This window comes from Mus musculus, chromosome 16 (genome assembly GCF_000001635.26).
Source record: "Mus musculus strain C57BL/6J chromosome 16, GRCm38.p6 C57BL/6J".
Taxonomy (NCBI): Eukaryota; Metazoa; Chordata; class Mammalia; order Rodentia; family Muridae; genus Mus; species Mus musculus.
Genome location: NC_000082.6, coordinates 31096506 through 31120832, shown reverse-complemented (window position 1 = coordinate 31120832; position 24327 = coordinate 31096506). Strand labels below are relative to the sequence as shown.

Genomic DNA, 24327 nt, shown 5'->3' with positions numbered 1-24327 from the left:
AAGTTTACATGGTTATGTGGACGTCTTACCGGTGTTCAGTAAAATTAGTTTTCCCTAATCTACGTAAGAGGACTCCTACGATATACAGTCTGTGCATTATTACTGATGTAATTCATCTTCCTCAAGTGAGTTTTAAGAAGAAGACTTGAATCAGATGGAGAGGTTGTTTCCATTGTTGTCATCCACGCGCAGGCTGTGCCACCTGGTCTGTATGTAGGAGTTTCCTCTAACTTCTCTAACCCTGTCTGTCCCCTCACAAGACCCTGGAAGTTCTCCCTTTTCTGGTCTGTTGATTTGCGTTCAGTGGCACCCCACCTTGTTTTGTTTAGTTGCTTATTTAACAAAACTCTCATTCAATGAAAAAGGTTTGTTATGTCTTCAAGTGGCAAGAAACCTACCCCACCTGTACAAGGCTGAAAAACCGCCAAGGCGTCTTCTGGTCTCCTCAGATTTGGAGAAATGACCAAAAAATTTGAAAATAGAAAATCAAAACACCTAAATACAATTTCTAGTAATTTGTATTAGTATCAATGAAAAGGTAGAATCTCTGTCTGCTAATAGATTAATAACTAATTTTAAAAAATCATCCCATATGAAACTAATTTAAAAATAACCACTCAGATACTATTCACGTTTTGTGCTTGGTGAGAAGTTTTGCTTCTTTATGAATGGCTTTTGACTGTGATTTTGTTTTTTGGTATGTCTTTAGTTCCTTTTATTACTTTAATGAATTAGCATTAGTGGACATGGCTTATATTGCATACCTTTTTTCTAAAGAACATTGTAAGCAAATTGTTTTCCAAATAACTTTACAGTAATGAGGAGAGACATAGGCAGTTGGGAGGATTGTATGTGATGACATTATTTTTCTGAGAAGTATTTTGAAATAAAGTTTGGGATCATCTCTTCTTTGATACAGTTCAAAGTGATTAGTCGCTTGTTTTGCTCATCAAATCAAACATTTGCTGAATTTCTGAAGGTTTGAAAAGAAATTGCCATTTATCTTAACGTTTTACTTTTATAAATGGACATTTTATTCACAATGTTAAGTTTTCTATATCATAAATGCTGATACTTGAGGGAAAAGATTTTAATTATTTTGAGTACCTCAAAAATAAAACTATATGTTTGAATTTTAAAAAATAGTTATCATATGGTCTTAGCAGGAAAAAAATAAAAGCTTTTGTTAAGATACAAAGTTATGAATAAAATGAACCAAAACAGCAAGTCTCTGTCCCTAACCTGTGACTTTAAGATGTGTATTCTGAGTTTTCAGTAGCTATCTCAGACACTCAGTCATGAAAGCACAGCGGTGCCCTTATCCACACTTCCCCAGCTCCACGTGACCGCAGGTGTGTGATCTTTGCTGTCTTCTCTCTGTCTAGACGCTGGTTCTCCATACAGAACAATCAGTTGGTTTACCAGAAAAAGTTTAAGGTAGGTGATTCATTAATCAACAAAGCGGAAAGCTGGTGAGTTCTGGTTTTAGTTCTTTGTCTCTTTGTTTCTGTGAATACTGAAGTCCATAAATATCCACATGCAAAACTCTCAAAATTACTGCTTCTTGGTATTATGTTTGGGATTCTGTAACAAGCGGAGTGGGAGCTGGTGACCCTTGGACTTTCAAAGCATAGTGATTTGAATTCTAAATTCTTTTTGAAAGAAAAAAATTCATTTTCATTCCTGTGTACATGTATGTCCGACTGCAAGTTTGTACAAGTGTGACTGCATTGCCCCCAGAGGCACCAGATTATTATTGTAAGGCACAGCCTGCCCATGCAGCCCTGGCTAGCCTGGAACTCGCTGTTTATGCTGGGCTAGCCTCACTCACAGAGATCTGTTAGCCTCTGCCTCCAGCCAGAGTGCAGGATTAAGGCCTGCATCCCTGAGCCCTGCATCCTTGTGCTCTTCCTTGTTTCTGTTATGTGTACGTACGGATATATCTCTGTGCATGAGAGTGCAGGGAGTCACAGAGACCTGTGGTGTTTGATCCCCCTGGACCCAGAGTCCCAGGTGGTTGTGGGCCACCTAACGTGGGTGCTGTGAGCAGCTCTGGTCTTCTGTGTGCAGTAAGTGCTCCTCAAGGTGGGGCCATTTCTTGAGTCCTACAATTATGGATTCTTTTTTTTTTTTTTTTAACATTTTAAAAATTTTGCTTCTTTGAATGTATATGGGTATTTTACCTGCATGTGTGTCTTTATACCATGTATACAGTGCCCACAAAGGCCAGTAGTTACCCTCAGATCCCCTGGAACTGGAGTTACAGATGCTGGGAATTGAACCTGGGTCCTCTGAACCTAGGCCAGTGCTCCTAACTGCTGAGACATCTCTCCACCTTTTATTAGGATTTTATTTTTATTCTTAATTATGCCATATGTTTGTGTGTCTTGCATGTAGATTTGTACACTTGAGTGCCCCTTGTGAGGTTAGAAGAGGGCATCAGGTCTGCTGGAATTGAAGTTAATAGGCAGTTGTGAGCTGCCTGACCCTAACTCCTGTCTGCTGCAAGAGCAGTGTTCACCCTTAACCACTGAGCCAGCTTTCCAGCTCCAATTCTGAAATTTTAATTCCTGGACTTGACATGTTTTGTGTAGCAAGATTATTACCTTCATTTTACTAATTCCGCTGGTTAGTCATGTGGCAGGGGTAGCTCTGTGCTGAGGCTGCAGACAGTATGTCTTTAGTACAGATACGTTATCTAAGGACAGGTGGTGGCAGTATAGAACACCTTAAAGTGACATAAATCAAAACATATGCTGTCAGCAAAAGAAATGGGAACCCTGCAGGGAACCCTGTGCTCTGTTACACAGAGCTTGAGCCTTGTTGCAAGGTAAAGGATTTTATGTACTGGAAAGCTGTCCTGGGAGAGCTTGTGAGAGAGCTAGACCCTGGAAATAAAGAAGCATTTGTTAACTGATAGCTTGTTTTTCACATAGTGTGAGATGGCTGTGGTTGTTCCAGGCCCGTGTGAACCTTGTAGTTCTGTTGGTGTTCTCTTCTGATTTTTGTACTAGTATTCTAATTAGAAAATGATAAAATCTGTTATCTTTCGTGTAAGAATTTTAAGAAGCATGTACCAATATCTTGTTTCTCTCTGGGCTATTTAAAACACGATTCATTAAAGGTTTCTCCTTGGGAGCAAAGTAGCTTTTCTGCGTGTGAGTGGGACTCCACGGTGTAATGGGCATGAGTGGGCAGAGGACCAACAGGGAGAGGCCCGAGTACTGAGTAAGTGCTAGCTCGGGGCCAGCCCTTTCTGTAAATGATTGCATGCAATTTACATGTTTGGTAAGACAGATTAAATGAATGCTATAGAATCGTCTCCGTTATCTGTATACTTCTAGACATAGTGATGATATGATAAAATAGAGATCCTTTAAAGAGGCTGTTTCCTGGAGTATGTATGAAGGTTGTGACTGCTGCTGCTGGTGCAGAGGGCTGAGCTGGTAACCCTGAGTTGCCTCTTCCCTGCAGGACAGCCCCACTGTGGTGGTGGAAGACCTCAGGCTCTGCACAGTGAAGCATTGCGAAGACATCGAGCGGCGGTTCTGCTTTGAGGTCGTCTCTCCAACAAAGTAAGATGTTGGCAAGCATTTGAGAACTGTTTCTATGTTTCTGTAGTTGGTCTCAAAGATTTTTCCAGATTTGAGAACTCCAGTTTCTGATTTCAGTGTAATAGAATTAATGTTGTGAAAATAACTTCCAGCAGCAAACATAGATGTTATAGCCAAGTACTTACAAGACTTTTCGTCAGGCATTGTCTTCTTTGAAGTCTGCAGAGATTACTTATTTCCTTAGTAGGCTGTGAGCATGTTAGGCAAGTACCTGTTACTGAGCTCCAGCAGTCCTGTAAACATTATTTATGTGCTCCTATGTAAACTGGGCAAGTTTTCTTGTTATATCTTGACGGTAGTAAGACTCGAACTTGCTACTCTCCTGACTCAACCTCTTAAGTAGCTGGGATTACAAGTCTGTGGCACCAGGCCTGGTGCATGTGAAACTTTTGTGATATTATGTTGAATTGAGAGTGTATGACACATGGAATTTGTATGCATTTTTAAAAAGAAATGTTCTGCTTACATTGTGGGGCGAGAGGAGGAGAGGGAGGGAGAAGATGTGAGAGAACACATGTGCACGTGCACATACATCCTCTGAGAGGGTTTCCTTATACAGTCCGGTCTGACTTCATAAAAATTGCTCTGTAATAGCTCAGGCAGGCCTGGAACTCAGCATTCCCAGCTTCTGAGACATGGGATTACAGGGGTGTGCCACTGTGTTTGGATCATTTATAATTTTTCAAGTTTTGGGATAGATACTTTGTTTTTAAGAGAGAATATGTTTTTATATTTGTACCATGATTTTTGTCTTCGTCATACTTGTTCAAAAGATGGATGAACAATGAAACCCTTCTTCGAACTAAAATTACTTTTTGCTAAAAATTACTGCTGGGCAGCTAGAGAGGCGGCTCACTGGTTAAGAGCACTAGCTGCTCTTCCCACGGACCAGGGTTCACTTTGCAACTGCAGGCCTGGGGTCTCTCTCACACCCTCCTTTGGCCTTCAAGGGCAACTCACACACACAGTGGTGCTCAGACCTACATTCAGGCAAAGCACTAATGCACTTACATTCTTCTTTAAAAATGTGCTGAATAGTGTAGTGAGAAACTGTGTGTGGATCTTCCCCTTCTGATTTATTGTCTGACAAAATGATGCTGTTTCCTTTTAGAAGTTGTATGCTCCAGGCAGATTCTGAAAAGCTTCGCCAGGCCTGGATTAAGGCTGTTCAGACCAGTATTGCAACTGCTTATAGAGAGAAGGGCGATGAATCAGAGGTGAGTAGAAGTGTGGTCAGTATCACGGAGACAGTGCTAAATGTTTTAAATCTCACTTGTAACACATGGTCATGGCATCCTTTTTATGGCACATGTTTTATAAATTGAGATGTTTTAAATTTTGGATTTCGGTTCTGTTTGTTTATCTTTCTGTATGCCCCCCTTCTTTCCCTACCCACTTGTTTTCATTTCTTACATCTCTCTTTTATCTCCCTTTCTTGACAGTTCATGTAGCCCAGGCTGGCTTGGGGCTCACTTACGTAGCTGAAGGTGACCTTGAATTTGTGATGCTCCTGCTTATAACTCCCAAAGAGGTTGTGACCCACAGGTTGAAAACCACTGTTCTGATCAGTCTCAGAGAAGGAATTTCTTCGGTCTGCAGCTTACCTGGATGTTGTTGAATACTGATGATGAGAATATTGGCAAAAAGACATGTTAGTGAAGAGGGCCCTCAGTATTTTCTATTACCTGAATCGTCTCTGGGCCAGGTACCCCCAAACTGTCAGCATAGTACGGTTATTAACCTGAAACTTTCTTACACAGTCATTTTTTAAATCTTTCTTTCTTTCTGTTGACCCATATGTTCCTCCTTATTGAATTAAGAACTTGAGGACCTCCTTCAGTATTTTCCAGAAAGTGAGGCATTTGTGATTTTGTATTCTCTGGAATAGAGCTTTTTTTATCTTTATATTTGTTTGGTAGTTTAGCTAGGTATAGAAGTCTTAGGTTAGAAGCAGTTATTCTTAAGAAACAGCATTATGGCTGAGTAATGCTCCTTTAGTTCCAGCTCTTGGGAGACAGAGGTAGGTAGATCTCTGTGAGTTCAAGGCTAGCCTAGTCTATAGAGAGAGAGTTTCAGGACAGCCTGCTCTACAGAGAGAAACCCTGTCTTTGTGAGGGGTGGGGCCGAGGGAGAAATAGCATTATGTTGTTTCTTCTGCTCTTTTGGTTTTTAGATTTCAGGGTTGCTTTCCTGGTTACTGCTCTTTCCTATTTCTTTTCTCTAATTCTCTTTCTGGAATTTCTGAACTGGTATTATTGTCTCTTCTTGAATGTTGCCAATCTGCTAGAATCTATTCAATTTTTAAGAATTCCTTTTTTGTTCATTGTTTATTGAATCTTTTATTTTCTCATGATGGTAGTACTAGAAGTATAATTAAACATTCACTTCTCATTTGCAAAGTCCCATGCCTAAACAGTTAAATGGTGTTGAGAACCAGATATTACTATTTTTATTTATTTTGTCTTTTAAAATAATCTTTTTCTTATTCTTTAGAAATCTTTATGATGTATATGGACTGTATTCACCCACCAGTACTCCATAGTGTCCTCCACTCCACTTCTCTTGTCTTTTTATGTTTTTGTTGTTAAGAATTCTGAGTTCATTTAGTGCTGCCTGTATGTATGTGGGTGTGTGGCTAACTCTTGAGGCATGAGCAGCAACATACCACGAGCCTCATCCTCAACAGAGAGCAGTTCTTTCCTCGGCAGCCTCTGGGACTCACCTGTCATCCACGTGAGGATTTTCATTAGCTTGACCTCTTGATGTGTCTTCCGCAAGTAACCATAGCTGCATGAGTTGATGCCTTCAATGACTATGCCGTGTCTAATATGTGCACTTCACAGCTCTCCTCCCCGTCTGCTGACTCATGTTATTTCGACCCTCTCTTCTTCTCTGAGCCTTGGATGGTGGGGGGTTGAGACAGTTGAGCACTCAAAGTTGTTTATATTCTGCACTCTGTTCAGTATGAGTCTCTGCATTAGCCACGGCTTGGTGCAAAAGAAACGTAGCTGACACAAAGCACGAGTACAAGCATAAACATTTGGAGAACAGTTTGCAGCCTGGCCATTTAGCAGTACAGTAAGGATGGGTTCCCTACAGCCTATGATCTCCATGTTATAGGCTTCTGACCATGTGTACAGTACCAAGCATGAAATCCCTTCTGTGGAGCAGGCCTGAGATTCACCCAGAAAGCAGTTGGTTGATCCCAAACCACGATGCCATTATTGTACCAGTGGGTACATCTTTCTAGCAGGTTGGTGTTGTTAGCATGCAGGGTCCAGTGCTGGGTAAGGCTGTTGCTGTCTATTCTCTCCTCAGCACCTCTGGCATTATGTAAGGCAGGCAGCAAGGAGAGAGTTTCCTGGTCAGTTTGAGGTTGATCTCTCTGTTTGTCATCCCAAGTGAGTGGTGTCTTCAGCAACCCTCTAGTTATTGTGGGCAGACAAGAGCAGTGACCACAGCCTGTGGTATTTGGGGTGCCTCTGGGCCTCCCTGACTCATAGGGAGGTATCATGAGTTAAAAAACAAAACAAAACAAAACAAAAGAAAACCCAAAAAACCTTTTTCCTTAGATAATCCTATAAACAGCTAGATTAAGAATTGTTTTTTATACTACTTAGATAGCTTGGTTCTATCTCATCAAAAACCTGTAGGTTTTGTGCTCATCATTTGCTTGTAACATATTAAACCAGTCTGTATTTAATTAAAAAAAAAAGAATTGTTTTATAGCCAGGCAGTGGTGGCACACACCTTTAATCCCAGCATTTGGGAGGCAGAGGCAGGTGGATTTCTGAGTTCGAGGCCAGCCTGGTCTACAGAGTGAGTTCCAGGACAGCCAGGGCTACACAGAGAAACCCTGTCTCGAAAAAACTAAAAAAAAAAAAAAAAAAAAAAAGAATTATTTTATAAAAGGTTTTTCTTGGCTTTCTTGTAATACACTAGTCACATATAGAACACATACTTAAGATTTTGTTGAATATAAGATTTTCTTAAGTTTGGACTACGTATTGACCAACAGGGTCTTTTCCTGAACGAAAATTCACTGTTCTCTTGCATAGGCACAAGGAATGGGCAGGGAGAAGTGGGTGCTGGGGCTCTTCGCACTGAGTGTGTGTGCGTTTGCGCTTGTGTGTGTGCTCGCGAGTGTGTGTGTGTGTGCGCGTGCATTCACATCATCCTGCCTTTGATTTCTCAGCTGATCCCCATCTATGGACTGTCATTTACTCCTTTAGAGAAAGAGTTTCCATTCATTTTTAGTTATGTGTGGAGATAGTCCCTTACTGGCCTGGGGTTGGGGAGAGAACCCTGGGATGTCCCTGCCTTTTTAGCTCTCAGCCTTTCTTATTGGGAACAAAACCATTAGCATTTCAAAGACATTGGGAATGAATATGATTTCTGCCTTAAGTACTGAGATCTTTTCCATAGATGATAATTCTGTTTGTTAACTTTAACAAGATGTTCAAACATCTTCTGATAACCAGATATATTTTTTAAAAATTTGAAACCTCAAATATCTGTAAATTTCTGCATACAATACAGCTAAGTTCTTCCCCTTGCACTGCTTGAGAGTAAGTTGTCAGCCTCCAGTTCCTACTTTAATGAGCACTTTCCATGAGCCTAGGATGAGCTAGCTCTCTCTTGCATAGTCATGGGACCGACTTCACAGTGGAGACATGGTCCTTGATATGTCTCCACTGTTCAAACCCCAAATGCCTTGTGTTTAAAGATTGCCCCGGGAATGCTCTTTACATTTTGCAGTTACTGCGAAACTGCTGTGGTCGTCATGTCTCCCTCGGTCAGGGTAGTTAGGGCTTCAGGCTTAGTCTGACCTTTGACTTCAAAAGGTTTGAAAATCACAGACTAGTTATTTAGCTGGGTTTTACATATTTGGGAAGAACATTTTGTGTAACTACTGTGTTCTCAGGCCACCCTTTGAAGTGGCACGTAGTTTTATCTGTCCCATCTTTCCGTTGTGAGGTGCTCCTCTAACCTGTGGGGAATAAGTATTTCGGGGGGGAGGGGGTGTACTTTGAAATTGTAAATATTCTGTTCCTTGCCCAGTTGAATTTGAATTTGTGACATATTTTTAGCTGTGTTCCTATGTGCTTTTCTCTTATTCAATATGTCATAATCCATTACTGCCATTGTTTTTGTGTCTGGAATCAACTCGTGTGTCCCACGCAGGCACCTTTCTGACCCTGTGTAGGACTCAGTGGCCCACACAAGGCTGTGTTCTCTAAGTGGGTGCTCTCCTTTCTCTCCTCCCACGCCTTGGGAATTCCACACCCCCACAATTGTCTTGTTGCTCAGCCCTCCCTAATGCTGGGTTGTTTTCAGAAAAGACAAACAAGAATCGAATTCTGTCCGCAGTGCTTCTGTGCCAGTGTACTGGGTTGTACAGAATGGGACGCATTTAATCATGAAGACTTTAGACTGTACCTTTACATGCTTAAAATCAAGAGCCACAGCTTGGAATTTGGCTGGTGACTATTGCATGTAGCCCACTGCTTATTAAATAGTCTTTATTATTGGTGTGGCCGTGCACTTATAAAAATTAGCTTTTTGCATATTGTGTTTTGGTTTTGGTTCACTATGAAAATGATATATTTTATAGCATTTTACTGTGTCATAGCATAGTTTTTCTATTAATTGTGCTAATTAGAGTAACTTGCTTATAGTTAACACTTCAGGGGACTGTGGCATAAAGTACTTTATTCTTTTGGTTTGCTTTGTTCTTGTGAGAGGGCCTTCCTGTACAGGTAAGGCTCAGCTTATTATCATCATCCTGCCTCAGCCTGCCAAGTGCCAGGATTAGATCTTATTATTGAGTCTTAGTAATATCACGTCTCCCACCCTGCCTTTCCCCCTCTGCCCTCATCTCTCGTTCATGTGTCTAATGTCAGTCATCAATCGAATTGTAAGTGTGTGCGTTTCCCCCCTCATTGAGGAAACCTGTTCATAAAAACCTCAGTGTCTCCCGTGCCCAGAATAATGCCCATCGGAATGGATGTTTAACTGATGGGTTAGAGCTTTTGTTTGTAGTATTTAACATGCAGCAAGTTCTTATGGTCCTTTATGAAAAGCAGTAAACCACCAAATAATTGTTAATTCTTTCAGAAATTGGATAAGAAGTCGTCCCCATCAACCGGAAGCCTAGATTCTGGAAATGAATCAAAAGAGAAGTTATTGAAAGGAGAAAGTGCTCTGCAGCGTGTGCAGTGTATCCCTGGCAACACCAGCTGCTGTGACTGTGGTCTGGCAGACCCACGGTGGGCCAGCATCAACCTGGGCATTACCTTGTGCATTGAGTGCTCTGGGATTCATCGGTGTGTATGCTCAGCGGGAGTGGAGCGCTCCTTTGGGTTAAATACAGGTTGCAAATTATTGTACGGGTTTTTGTTGTTGCTGTTTTTGTTAGTGAGTCTTTTTTCCCAGTTTTCTAATTTAATTACTAGTTTATAGTTGCACATTGTAACCAATGGATAATTTTAGTTTGTAATGTGTTTTTGATGACTTTGGTTCATCATTCATTAATGACCACAGAGGATCCATCCATATTTATGTAGGTGCCATCTGTGTGTGAGTAAATGCACAAATAGTTGCTTGATATTTTTATATAAGAATAATGCTATCTTTTTCCCTATGTAGGAGCCTTGGGGTTCATTTTTCGAAAGTAAGATCTTTAACTTTAGACACTTGGGAGCCAGAGCTCTTAAAGGTGAGATAAGTATTTGCATGGAAACATTTCATGGGTGGTGGTTGATGGGCTAACAGAGTGGGGGAGTGAAGACTGAAGTAGACTGAAGTAGAGAAGGAGATGGCCCAGGAGGGAGAGTCTAAAAAGCTTTGTAGCAGTGGACAAGGAGTTAGTGGTTGTTTGGTGATAGGACTCAAATACATGGAGAGTCCATAAGCAAGTTCAGTGAACTCTGTCACATCCACCTTAGTATTTCTATAAAGTGGAAGTGAGGGACATTTAAAATAAGTATGTCTAACTTTAATTCACTGTCCTTGAATTGGCCAGTGCTTGATCCGCCTACCTGCAAATGATGCTCACTGTCAGGCATCCTGCCCAAGCGTGGACATAGCAGTCGGTAGTCTGTGATATAGAGTGATACATAGATAGGCGCGTAATAACTATGCCTTTTATTTAGAGGTTTGTTATTAGTTTTAATTATGTGTTTGAGTCTGCATGCGAATGTATGCACAAAGTGCAGGTGCCTGCAGAGGTGTTGGCTCCCTTGCAGGATGCATGCATGCTATCTGTTAAGTACTTGTTATATAGGAGTGATAGTATTCTGATAAAGAATTATTTAACAAACTCAGCCTTTGGCTCATTTTAGCTTGAAGATTTCTTTGTGGAATGAACAATTGCAGTCTGTAAAGAGGAATTAGTTAATTGTACCCTCTTAAAGGAATTTTAAAGTTTAGCTTATTTTTAGGACTTTTAATTTTTAGCTTCTGTTTTTATTTTCCTGTCAAATAGCTTATGTGTGAATTGGGAAATGATGTTATAAATCGAGTTTATGAAGCTAAACTGGAAAAAATGGGTGTAAAGAAACCACAGCCAGGACAAAGGTATGATTATCGTATTGTGCTCCTTCCTCCCTAATCAGAAGCCCGTGTGGCTTCAGAGCGACGACATAGCAATGTCAAGGCGCTTTGCCACGCAAGTGTTCAAAGTTCTGCCAGAGGAAGGCATTTAAAAAGAAGCACTGCTCAGGCTCAAGCCTTACTTTGGTTCCTTAACACCTACGTTAAAAGCAAGGGTGTGTGAGTCCGTGCTTGCCCTAATCCCAGCTCTGGGGAGGCTCAGAGACAGGGGATCCAGACGGGCTTACTGGCCAGCTAGTCGCAATGGATTAGTCACGTCCAGGTTCAGTGAAGGGCCAGGTCTCAATAAACAAATAAACAAACAAACAAAAAACAAACAAAATATATGTGTAATTTTCCTTATTTTAATTTAAAATGCTTTGGTCTTTGGTTAAAATAGGAAAGCCCAAGGTCTAATACTAACTATGGCCACACAGCAAATATTAAAAGTGATTTTTTTCTTTTTTTTCTTTTTTAGTTTTTTGAGACAGGGTTTCTCTGTATAGCCCTGGCTGTCCTGGAACTCACTCTGTAGACCAGGCTGGCCTCTAAGAAATCCACCTGCCTCTGCCTCCCGAGTGCTCGGATTAAAGGCGTGCGTCACCACACCTGGCTAAAAGTGATTTAAATTACACTGGCCTAGTTCAGATCTCAACATAGGATTATGGCAAATGCAATTCTACTTCTAAAAATAAAGAATCCTTACTAAACCTGGTGTCAACCACACCAGGGTTTCTCTGTGTAGCCCAGGCTGCCCTGGAACTCACTCTGTAGACCAGGCTGACCTTGAACTCTCAGTGATTTGCCTGCCTCTGCCTCCCAAGTGCTGGGACTAAAAATGTGCGCCACCACCAACTGGCTGGAACAGGTGTATTGTATGATTATATAATAAGAGAAAATCACCTTTTCTCTACTATAAATCTGGAACCCTGTATGTTTTATTGTCATTATTATATGAAAAATTATGACCACCACCAGTAGTGATTGTTCAGGATATGACAGTATCTCTAGTAAAAATGAAATTAATATAAGTATGTGTGTGTATGTAATGTTTCTAATATAAAACACAAGAGAGTATATATAGAGCTACATGCAGACAGACAATAAGAGAGTCACGGAGTGCCATGTAACTGAGCTTTCAGTGGGTTATTTGTAGTTCATCTGACTGTGAAATTAGCTTCTTATTTAGAAGGAACTCATGTCATACAACTTTATATGTCAAGCCTTTACAAGAGGGTGTTCAATTCCCTGGACTTAGGGGTGGTTGTGATGTGAGTGGGATCCAGGTCTTCTGGTAACTGCTGGGCCATTCCCCTGGCACCCCCACCCCTGTTTACTTTTAACTACTGTTAGATTCAGTATCTAGTGGTGCTCATGCGCTGTTAGCCATGCTAAGAGGCTCCAATAGAGTATTTTGTCATTTTTTTCTGTTTCCTAGACAGGAGAAGGAGGCATATATCAGAGCGAAATATGTGGAAAGGAAATTTGTGGATAAGTACTCTGCATTGCTGTCTCCGTCTGAGCAGGAAAAAAGGATCATCTCTAAGAGCTGCGAGGACCAGAGGCTGAGCCATGCCAGAGCATCTGTCCACACCCCAGGTATTTTACCTATGATATTATCTTGAGTTGAAACCACCTTTTTAATCTCACAATTATGGCCATTGTAGGTTTTTTTTGTTGTTGTTGTGGTTTTGTAAATACTAGAAGCCTATTTCCTTCTGTGCATTCTAAGGGAAAACTGGATTTCTTTGTCTTAAGACTGTCACTTGATATAGTCCCACGGTTCCAATTTCTAGGTACTGTCTGTACTCCGCAGAGTCCAGCTGCCTACTAGCTAGGGGAGATGGGATGATAAAGCAGTTACGCCTAGAGCCCTGGGTATCTGGTTAACCGCTGTTTTCCTCCTATGTCCTCCCTACACCTCCCCAGTAACGGTTCTTCCTGCCCCCTTCTCACGGCCTGCTCTGTGCTTTGCTAACTTGCATGTCCCCAGTGGCTGCTGTAACTAGCGACGAGGCCAGGCGGGAGTCTCTGTTCTGTCCTGATGAGCTAGACTCACTCTTCTCCTACTTTGATACCTCTTCCAAGCTGCGCAGTAGTAAGTACTGTCATGGAGCCTTCCACGTCTGTGCCAGTGCTCATTGTGCGGTGTGGCCATTGCTGTAGACGTTGCCCATTGTCTCAGGGTTACACGTTCCCACAGCCATGCAGGGGTTAAGCTCTTCACTCCCCCCCAGCATTTGTGGGGTAATGAGATGTGCTGGAATCTGAACGTTAGTTTAGTCTCAGGCCTTGTCATTCATGTTCCTGTGAGCTACGTTCCAGGACTGAGATGGCGGTGAGTCTGTCATGCTGGTGGTGACTAAGTTCATGCTTCCATGTGCCAGCTCATTTTAGAACCTGTTGCTTGTGGGAGACAGTGTTCTAAGTGATGTGAGCTTTAATCACTAGCCTTTTTTTTTTTTTCCTTTTTTAAAACACAGTCAAAAGTAATGACAGCGGGATCCAGCAATGCTCTGAGGATGGACGAGAATCTCTACCTTCCACGGTGTCAGCCAATAGCTTATATGAGCCTGGTGAGTCCTGACGAAAGCCTGTGTTGATGGGGGTGGTTTGTTGTAAAATGCGTGTGGCAATTGTCCGTTCTTCCACGGGTGTGTTTGCACCTGTGTGCTCACACGAGGGCCAGAGGTTAAGGTCTGGGGTCGTTCCTCCTGGCTCTCCACCTTCCTGCTGGGGAGGGGAGGAAGTGTAGTTGATGTATTAGAATGTGTGTGATGTACGTGCTGTGTGCACACCCGTGGGAGTATTGATGTCCCATTCCCCTATCTCGTGGTCTCTGTAACTGGCCCTCCTGACCATTAGACTCTCAGTCCCTAAACCCCACTCTGCTTCCTGTCAGATGGCGAAGGTGGCGTTTGTTTAGTGGAGAGGAGTGGGATCTCCCAGTATGTAAGAGAGGTCCCAGTTTGTGTTCTTTTGTTCAGCGTATTTATTCCAAGAGTAACTCTGCCGTTATACTTTCCTGTTGCTCATTCCTTCAGTGTTCTTTATTGTCTTTTCCCAAACGTTTACTGTAAGATTTAGGTTTACTAAAGGAGAATTACTGAAACATTAATGGTGTCGGGCAACGTAAGAATGAAGCACAGGGAAGGGGTTAAATGTGTAGAAATGTTAAAACATTTCCTGCAGCGTTACTAATTATAAGAGGAAAATGTATCTGGAATTATATTTCGCAGCAGTCCCTAATAGAACAGAGCAGGCATTAAGAATTTCTCAGAACTTAAAAATGTACTGGTGAGATGGCTCGGCAGGCAAAGATATCTGTTGCCAGTCCTTTTGACCTGAGTTCCAGCCAGAGACCCACTTGGTGGAAGGAGGGAACCAACTCCCAAAAGTTGTCGGATGGCCTCCACATTCACACCTACCCACCCTGAAATAACGATGTTAAGTGTAATAAAATGTCTCATATATGTTCAGTTTCAAATCTAATCAATAGTGACTTCAGGCTTTAGAGTATAGATAACACTATAATGATTAGTCTGTAAGAAGTAGTGAATCTCTCATATGCTCATTGGTATAGATGAATAACCAACCAGTCACCATTTCCTCTGTCACAATGTTTCCATCGTGAGCTGAAGAGTTGACTTTCAAAATTGAGATGTATATATACATATATATGTATATGTGTATATTTATTTATATGTATGTATATGCACACACATACATTATAAGGTATCCTAGCCTCTTACCTGTCCTGAACTTATCTCCTTGACCATTCTTAAGTTTACACCTCCCAGCTTTAAGTTTGTCTTCACTTTGCTGACCAGTCACTGCGATTCACCCAACAGAACTCTTCTTCCTTCTTGCAAACTCTTTCTGTACTTGTTACAATATTTGCATCCTGTGGTATGAGCACACTCTTATTAATGTATTTGTGCTTTGCTTTCCAGAAGGAGAAAGGCAAGAGTCTTCTGTGTTTCTTGACTCTAAACATCTTAATCCAGGACTTCAGCTTTATAGGGCTTCGTACGAAAAAAACCTTCCCAAGATGGCTGAGGCTTTGGCTCACGGTGCAGATGTGAACTGGGCTAATTCAGATGAAAACCAAGCAACACCACTCATCCAGGCTGTATTAGGGGTATGAATTAATGCATTCAGGCTGTATTAGGGTGTGAATTAATGGATTCAGGCTGTATTAGGGTGTGAATTAATGGATTCAGGATGTATTAGGGGTATGAATTAATGCATTAAGGCTGTATTAGGGCGTGAATTAATGCATTCAGGCTGTATTGGGGTGTGAATTAATGTATTAAGGCTGTATTGGGGTGTGAATTCATTCAGGTTGTATTAGGGGTATGAATTGATGCACTGAGATTTTCATTGATCTGGTAAAGTAGAAGATATCATAAATACTAAACTAAGTATCATTAATGGTACTGTTCTAAGAGGGGTTAGAAATAAAGAATTCTCTCACAGTGAGTTCTGAGTGTTGTATTTCTGATTTGGGAGGGGAAGCTGAAGAGAATTCTCCTAATGCAGGGGGAGTTGTGTGTTTGCTAGACTTGAAACTGTACACAGTTTTGTATTAATTACTTCTTGGAAGAAACAGATCTAACTTCTCTTTCTTTCTTGTTTGCATTTATGCATTGTCATCTTCTTCTCTTCAAGGGCTCTTTGGTGACATGTGAGTTCCTGTTGCAGAATGGTGCTAATGTGAACCAAAGAGATGTCCAAGGCCGGGGACCACTGCACCATGCCACCGTCTTAGGACACACAGGGTAGGCTATAGTGCTTAGATAGGTACAAGCTTTCATCTTGAGAAACTACATCATAATACGTTTTTATTTTTATTTAGATTAAAGTTATTATATAGAATCTGTAAAGAGTGCATTCTTCTGTCATGGTGGAATCTGAAAGTTAAAGTCTCATTCAGAAGGGAAACTTCCCTCGCTCAGTGTTCCAGCTGGTTGTGATAACTGGCATGACCATAAGTACTGTGGGCAAGGACAGGGTTTGTGTGGCTCGTACTTCCATGCCACAGTTCATCAGGGAAGCAACTTGAGTCGGAGTATGGACCAGGAGCTGAAGCAGAGACCACAGAGGAGGCTGCTCATTGGCTTAATTAGCTCCTTTGTTTTTTAAGTTACTGTGTATGTCCGTGTGTGGGCATGTTTACAATGCAGTGTCTGAGGAGGCTAACGGTGTTGGGTCCTCTGGGGCCGGAGTTACAAGTGGATGGATGAGCAGTGTGTGTTCTTATGCAAGTCCTCAGCTGCTTTCTTCTTATGTAGCCCAGGCCTGCCTGCCTGCCTTCCTATGGTAATACCATCAACAGTGGGCAGGGCCCTTCCACATCAGTCAACAATCAAGGCAGGCCAGTCAGAGAGAGGCAGCTTTCAACCAGGGTTCCCACTGTCCAGGAGACTCTAGTGTATGTCAAGTTGACGATAATAACTAACCAGTATAGCTAATATACAGATATAACTAACCAGTCTAGTTAATGTACAGTTATAAGCTAACCAGTATAGCTAGTGTACAGATATAACTAGCTACTATAGCTAGTGTACAGATATAGCCAACCAATATCATTAGTGTACAGATATAACTAACCAGTATGACTAGTATATAGTTATAACTAACCAATATAGCCAGTGTACAGTTATAAACTAACCAGTATAGCTAGTGTACAGTTATAAACTAACCAGTATAGCTAGTGTACAGATATAACTAACCAGGATAACTAGTGTATAGTTATAACTAACCAGTGTAGCTAGTATACAGATACAGCTAACCAGTATGGCTAGTGTACAGATACAACTAGTCAGTATATTTGGGGTTTGTAAAGATCTCAGTCATCTTTTATAATTGAAGTTTGTTCATTGAATGTTGTAGAATGCATTAAGAATTTTCTAATAAAGTGTTGTTTAAGTTAGGTAGAACTTTTTATTTTTGGAGGTGAAATGGATGTTTTTTTGTCTTCATGCTGTCTGAGAAATGCTGTTTCTTTAAACAGGCAGGTGTGCTTATTCCTCAAGCGAGGTGCCAATCAACATGCCACTGACGAGGAGGGGAAGGACCCTCTGAGTATCGCCGTGGAAGCAGCCAACGCTGACATAGTAACCCTGTAAGTGTCCCCTTCATACCTACTTCCCATACTGCATATGGCTTATACAAATGGCCATGGCTGTCCTGGAGCTCAGTATGTAGACCAGGCTGGCCTTGAACTCCAGAGGTCCTCCTGCCTCTGCCTCCCAAGTGCTGAGATTAAACACCAAGCTCTGGGAGCTTTCAGCTCTATGTTCTGTCTGCTGCTCCTCTGGGGACACTGGTGTGGCACACAAAGATGCACAGGTTCACTTGTTCCTCACAGTAACTCTGAAGACATTATTCTTATTATCCTCGCTCTCTATACAAGGACGCTCACCTCTGAAAATTTGAGGAATTAATAAATGTTAAAGCTAGAACTTCATAATAGAATTTCTGCTCTAATGCCTGGACTCTTGGCCACTTATGATTATTTTTAATACAAAATACGGGGTTTTGAATGTTTGAGTTATTTTTAGAAATGTGATATTGTCAGCTGTACTTCATTTCATGAGGCTGATGGAAGCAGGTTTTAAGTCAAACATGATCATTTCATTCAGGCTAAAGGAAGCTGAGACTTGGTGACCCCTCTCGTCTAGAAACACACCTGTCCATGCTGCTCTCAGTTCAGAGAAACCCTGAGACTGCTTAAGCTTACACTGAGACATTTGGACTTGTGATGTCCCACCTTGTCCAATCTCTAGCCAATAAGACTCAGACCAGGGAGGGGTCATTGTTTCTGTGAAGGCTGTTGCCACCTATATCAATCAGCAATCAAGAAAATGCCCTACAAACATGTACACAGGCCAGTCTGATCTAGTCAACCCCCAGTTTGAGATTCCCCCAGGTAACTCTGGCCCATGTTTAGTTGACAATGAAGCCAAGTAGTCAAGAGCCCTTTCAGAGCATCCACATAGCAAAGGAATACTTCAGACCCATCCTTAGTTCACATGGCTAACAGGGGAGGGGAAGGGGATGTCAGCAGCAGACACAGAAAGCGTGAGGGCTCTGGCAAGGCTGCAGGCAGTGTGGTGGCCTAGAGGGACAGGTAGGCACTACAGAGAATATCTTCCGTGTTGTGTAGTTTTGTTTTCAGAAAAAGAGGAAATACTTGTTTTTTTAATCCAATGTTGCCTGTCTTCCATTTTGAGGGTTAATAACTCCCAAAGAATGTATGACCAGTATAACCCTGGGAAAATTTTGGTAACCCTTTGTCACTTACTACAGCGCTTACATATCAAAATATATTCCATTATTTAGATGGAAGAAATTGCTTATGTTTTGAGAACTATCTCACTCGGGGTATGCTAATGAACTGTGGTAGGCTATCGCTTCCCCACTGTAGAAGCGATAATTTCAGCAGGTTGTTGTAGCAGCTAGGAATTCTCTGAAGACTGGAGGAAGCAACCTGAAAGGAGTGTAGGCACCCAGCGTAAATAAGAATCATTCACTATTTGCTCATGAGGGTTATATGAATGAAGGTGAGACACGGTTGTTTTTGTACTGCAGATTGCTGGACCAATGCACGTTTTACACTGACAGATGCCGGTAAAGGAGTAATTGTACCGGCACATGTACTAACTGTCTGTGTAGCTCATTTGTCCATGTGTACTTGTGTGACTTCCTCTAAGAGCTCTTCTTCTTCATTCTAGGTTACGCTTAGCAAGAATGAATGAGGAAATGCGGGAATCAGAAGGACTTTATGGACAGCCAGGTCAATATTCTACTAACAATCATACTGAAATGCAGTATAAAAAGTGCATTCAGGAATTTATCAGTTTACAATTGGAAGACTCATAGTTCCTTAGCTAACTGATGTGATATTATAGAGATTTTATAATGTACTTGTAAATTGTGAGCTGTTAGCTTCTGTACTGTACTTACTGAATTCCCAGGTGGCTAATCCTGGGCCTTTCCACAAACTCCTGTTTCTATTTCGGTACACTCTTACTTACTGTATCCAGCTAGCTCTGGCTGCTGGAGCCCTTGTCTGCTGTACAGATGTCTTCCAGGAGCATTCCATGGGGAGTGTGCTGACCACCAGGCTCTCACACGCTGCAGCAGAGAGCAGCTTCCAAAAGGATTCTCATTAACTGGCCAGTGAACAGAACAAAATGGTTTTCTTTTTGTTATTCAGGGAATTTCTATACATTGTGTTCAGGGAACTAAAACAAATCACCATGTGTTTTGTATATAAAAGGTTAGTATAGAAAATACCAAGAAAAGGCTTATTGATGCGTTTTGTATTCCAATCTAAGAATGAGTTGAAGATTTAAAGTAAAAACTTACCAGTAAGTTGGAAGTCCACAGTGGGTGTAGAATTAGAAAGGCTGAACTTTATCTGCAGCTTTGCCCCGGGCAGTGGTGCCCTATTTGCTGGGGTAAGTAGATATATTTAGAACAGTGTCCTGTGAACCGGATGGCGAGGTAGACTTATTAGAAAGATGTCAATTCATGATCACCTCAGTGTTTGTCTTGAGTGATCGTCACCTGTGGGTCACAGTGTAAGAAAAGGGAGAAAAGTTGATAAAACTCTTCTATTTGATGGACACATGCTGGTTAGCCATCTGCACAAGAAACGACATGCATTCCAGTTCATGAATTTGAGTGTATGAGTTTCTAATCTGCTTTATATTCATACACATATTACTAACCGTTTCAGGAATTTATGACTCAAGTACCTACAGAAAGACATTCACTTTGCAATGAGCTTATTTGTTTTATAAAAATATATTTGTTTTATGAAAATGAATATTTATATTATTATTTTTGAAGTGGCCTGGTGATAGCATCTCTCATTCCTGCTGAAGCATATTCTGAAATTTCTGTAATCTTCAGCCACTGAGTTTAACTATAGTAATCTCTAACTATGTCAGTATGTGATACAATAATCTCTAACTGTGTCAGTGTGAGGCCATTTTTTTTTCTCCTCAGAGGACTGTATTTACTATTTATTTTTGGCCTGATATAATAAGGAAGAAGAAAGGACCTGGGTCAGATAGATACTTCTAACCCTGGGGTGTTGTACTTTAATCCTATGGCTTGCAGTACCGCCAGGTCAGGATGCTCTGAGATACGAGTGTGCTAATACGGGTCAGACTCAGCGTTAACTCTGGATTTCACACATTTGCTTCAGAGTTGGATGTTAGCTCTTAAATAAGTTCTAATTTTGTAACATATCTTTAAATGATAGTATTACAAGGCCATTTCTGAGGCCTTTGCATTTAAGCACTTTGAATAAAAATTGATCAAAGAAAATGGCATTTGTGAGGCAGCCCTGAACGGTTGTAAGTTGTTGCATTTGCATTTTCCTGAAACTGTAAAGGTAACTGTTAAGCTAGCTACATCTTCCTCAAGGTGCTTCACTATGCCTGCCCAGCTGGTGAGCTAGAGGTCAGAGGTCAGAGGTCAGAGGCCAGCAGTCAGTGGTCCCCTTGCTCTGCAGGTGGGAACTTGCAAGGTCAGGACTTTCCTGTTGGCTTGAGTTTCTTCTGTGTCACCCAGGAGTGCTCAGGTGTGCTCAGGAGTTCACTGTGGTCCATGTGCTGTTGTGTGTAAGGATGGGAACTTCAGGTATCAGTAGGAGAAGATTTCTTTTTCAACTTTAATGAAAACCTGAAAACAGGCCTCACTTTAAATCGTTTTTGAACCATCTTCAAATTTTAATTTAGAAGTTAAAAAGTATTAACTCTGCCAGCAGTGCCAGGTTAAAAATAAGATTAAAAGAAACTATTTGAGAAATATCTTGAAAATAATTAGAGTTGAATGTCAGTTTTAGGGCCCAGTGTTTAGCGGTGACTAGTTGGGGTGTGTGCACGTGGTGTGGCGAGCACCCATGCTCTCTGGTTCTTCTCTTCCCGTCTGAGTCCTTCCTGGCACAGCAGATGTGCCTGGCTCCAGCAGCAGCTTTTTGTCTGCAGACTTTGCCTGGCTGCTCCCTAGCCATAGGAAGGAAAAACATTGTAGGTGCAGCAATTGTCAGTCTGTTGATAGTGACAGGCCTGTGATTTTAAAGGACTCAGTTATAATGCTTAGCAATCATGGACTTATATCCAAGAAACCTCATTTCTAAACTTTAGTATCTGTAACCCTGTGGACTCCGACTTTTCATGGACAGTAGTATTACGAGCAAACAGCTTCTAAGAGGAAGGTGGATTCTCTTTCAGCAGCCTAGAACTCTTCGGAGGCCTGGCCAGGTCAGGGATAACACACATTGCTCTCAGTGGCGGGCATCAGTTAGGTGCTTCCTGTTCCGGTTCTGGGTCAGGGTCAGCAGGTTCTCAGCCAGTCACTGCATCAGGGAGCCGCTTCTGGTCAGGTAACCATGGGCCTTCTGGAACCTCTCCAATCATTTGTAGAAGGAAAATACTCCCAACTAGTGGGACAGGATGATGCCTGTGGTCACAGAGGGTGGGTGTCCCATTCTTCTGAGAGCATTCATTTCAGTAGTGAGGTCACTGAACCCTCTCAGTCAGCCTAACTGCTGTCGTGATGAATATTCTGAATACCAAAAACTAAAAGTGAATTTAAACTGTCAGTGGAAACACAGAGGTATATATTTTAAAACTTCAGAATTGTTCAGGCACATAAAACCCTTGAACTTTCTGAATGGGAAAAAAAGGTGGTTAAGTAATTTAAATAATATGCTTAGCTGATTTTTGTAGTGAGCTGTTCAGTGTATTAATAGGAAGATTCTAGGACAATGTATCCCAGAATCTTGTTTATGTGTTCTAGTTCAGACAAATTAGATTTGCCTTGGGAAATTTTTCAAGTGATTAAAATTCTTCTTAAAGTTTAGCTAATGAAGTTCACTTTGTGTTGGCTATTTTAAGTAGATCACGATCGTTGCTTCTGACAGCACATTTTGAGGTCTAAAGGAAGGTAGCACACTAATAGTGCATTGTTAACTTTAAAAAACTGAATTTACCAAGTTGTGTGTGTGAAACTAGAAACTTCCCTTCATAGTGTATGAACTCTTCAATGTTTGCAGTCCGTGAGACCAGTGACGATCACAGCGCCGCGCTCTCCTCCCGAGAACGTGTGTCATTACTCCAGTGATGCGAAGGTCTTAGAGTTAGTTGTGCATGGTACAATGGTTTCACTAAAGATGTACTTGTATAATATGTGCTAGGTGATTTAAAATCAAACACTAGAAAATCATACAGAAAAACAGCTCGTTCCACAGAATATGCATCGCTGAATGTAGAAGCCATATATTGCCATTGTACTGTTGGAATACTTGAGAACGCTCATCTGGTGCTACCTGTGACTGACTTGGTGTCAGCGTCTGCTAGATCCTCCTCCTGTTTCTTCCTGAATATATAATGCGTGCCTTTTATGTTACTTCTGGTGTTGAATGGTAAAACCAATGTGGTATTTTTGTATTATAATCTGCACTTTACACTTTCTTGGAAAGTAAAATTCTAGACTATCTGAATAGTATTTTAAAATATTTATAATGTTTACAATAAATATTTTACATATTTTAATTCAACATCTACAAAGAGAAAAAAATTAAACTATTTTGTATGGTTTGTTAACTGTTATTTAACGTTGCGCTCCTGCTCCTTTCAGTTTATTTTGCATCCAGTAGGATGGCCAAGCCCAGGAATGGGCTGTAGTTTGTCATGCGCATAACTGGACAGTGGAGTAGCCTTTAGTGTGCTTCAGTCATGGTGTGTGAGTCTTTCCTGGCCTCCAGCCGGCCCGGGAGAGACTCTTCTCACTGCACTTTCCCGTTTTAAAGTAGATTGATTGGGCTCAGCTAATTATTCCATGTATCGATTAAATTCCCAGGATTCTCATAAATTGCTTTTTGCATAGACTAAATGTTAAAAGGCACTAAATGTTAAGAGTACTAACCTCGTTTTATTAAAATCCATGTGTTATGTTTTCAGGTCTTTTTACTAGACTTATCTGCCCCTCAGTTGTTTTCTAATTCTCTAGCTTTTGGTATGACACTTGTGTCTTCCACAATCTTGTTTTCAATGACTTGCCAAGTTTACTCTACTGTTAACAATAACTTAGTAACAAGATTGTCATTAAATGGGACACGTGGTGTCTTAGGGGAACGATAAAACTATGTGGTGACAAGAATCACACAAAACAGTGTTTTATGCTAAAATGAAGAGAAGCATGCCAGGAGTCTGTACCAAGGTCATGCTGAGCAGGCAGTGTCGTGAGGAATGCATCATCCCAAAACAAGATTTCTCCTTCGAGGGTTAATCTGTATGTATGTATGTATGTATGTATGTATGTATGTATGCATGCATGCATGCATGCATGCATGTATGTATGTATGTATGTATGTATGTATGTATATAGTTCCTCAGCAAGAGAAATTGTGTCCAGCTGGTTATCATGTCCTTACCTATAATCCACATCTCGGCAAGGGTGTTGAGTGTGCACACTTGTGAGCAGATTCGCAGGCTTCCTGTCCCGTTTTGCATAGTATTCTTGCTTATGAGTCAGGAGATGGTGTGGGGCTCTGGTTTCATGGTCACATTCTGCCCTTTTCATTTGCTGAGTTTAGTAAACAATGGATCAGATACATTAGTTCTAAACCTCAAAGCGTGTGTGAACTACTTTTTACAAACAACTATTTCAGTGTAAAGTGCTCCTGGTTGATGATAGTGCATGAAGCTTGTCCTGCCTGATGTCTAGTCAGCCCATCACCTTAGTAACGGGAGTTCATCAGAACCTTCACTAGTATCCGGCTTTAACTTTTATCCAAGACAGTATTTTCTTATAAAACGTGCTGTTTACTTCATTTCAAATAACCCCTCTTCTTTCGTGTGCTAATGATTGTGTTTCTTCGCATTGCTTTCAAACGCTTGCGTCTCGCTCCTCTCTATCTCTGAGCTTCCCTCTGCGGCGCATCTGAGACCCTTCTCTCAGGTACAGCCTTCCCTTTCTTACACACTTTTCTGGCATTGTTGTTAGCTGGCCTTTTTCCTTCAAAAAAATAATATTGGAACAAAACTTTAATGTGATGTAATGAGTCTTAAAGTTGTATGAGTAAAATTGAACATTA

The 24327-nt window shown here is 41.3% G+C and overlaps 1 protein-coding gene across 12 annotated transcripts in view; it reads left to right on the top strand.

Moving 5' to 3' along the window:
* Acap2 (ArfGAP with coiled-coil, ankyrin repeat and PH domains 2) overlaps positions 1-24327 on the top strand; it is a 108874-nt gene that overhangs the window by 80453 nt on the left and 4094 nt on the right. For 5 of the 12 annotated variants that reach the window (XM_006522743.4, XM_006522744.4, XM_006522746.4 and 2 more), the window contains 13 exons: positions 1386-1437; positions 3475-3575; positions 4726-4831; positions 9732-9940; positions 10263-10332; positions 11101-11192; positions 12646-12806; positions 13201-13305; positions 13691-13783; positions 15161-15348; positions 15879-15988; positions 17224-17334; positions 18947-19008. In XM_006522743.4, coding sequence (XP_006522806.1) covers positions 1386-1437; positions 3475-3575; positions 4726-4831; positions 9732-9940; positions 10263-10332; positions 11101-11192; positions 12646-12806; positions 13201-13305; positions 13691-13783; positions 15161-15348; positions 15879-15988; positions 17224-17334; positions 18947-19008 — 1460 coding nt within the window. Of the gene's footprint in view, positions 1-1385; positions 1438-3474; positions 3576-4725; positions 4832-9731; positions 9941-10262; positions 10333-11100; positions 11193-12645; positions 12807-13200; positions 13306-13690; positions 13784-15160; positions 15349-15878; positions 15989-17223; positions 17335-18946; positions 24192-24327 lie in introns of all 12 variants that reach the window. The other 7 variants (XM_006522749.4, XM_017317162.2, XM_006522748.4 and 4 more) reach the window with 2 other exon arrangements.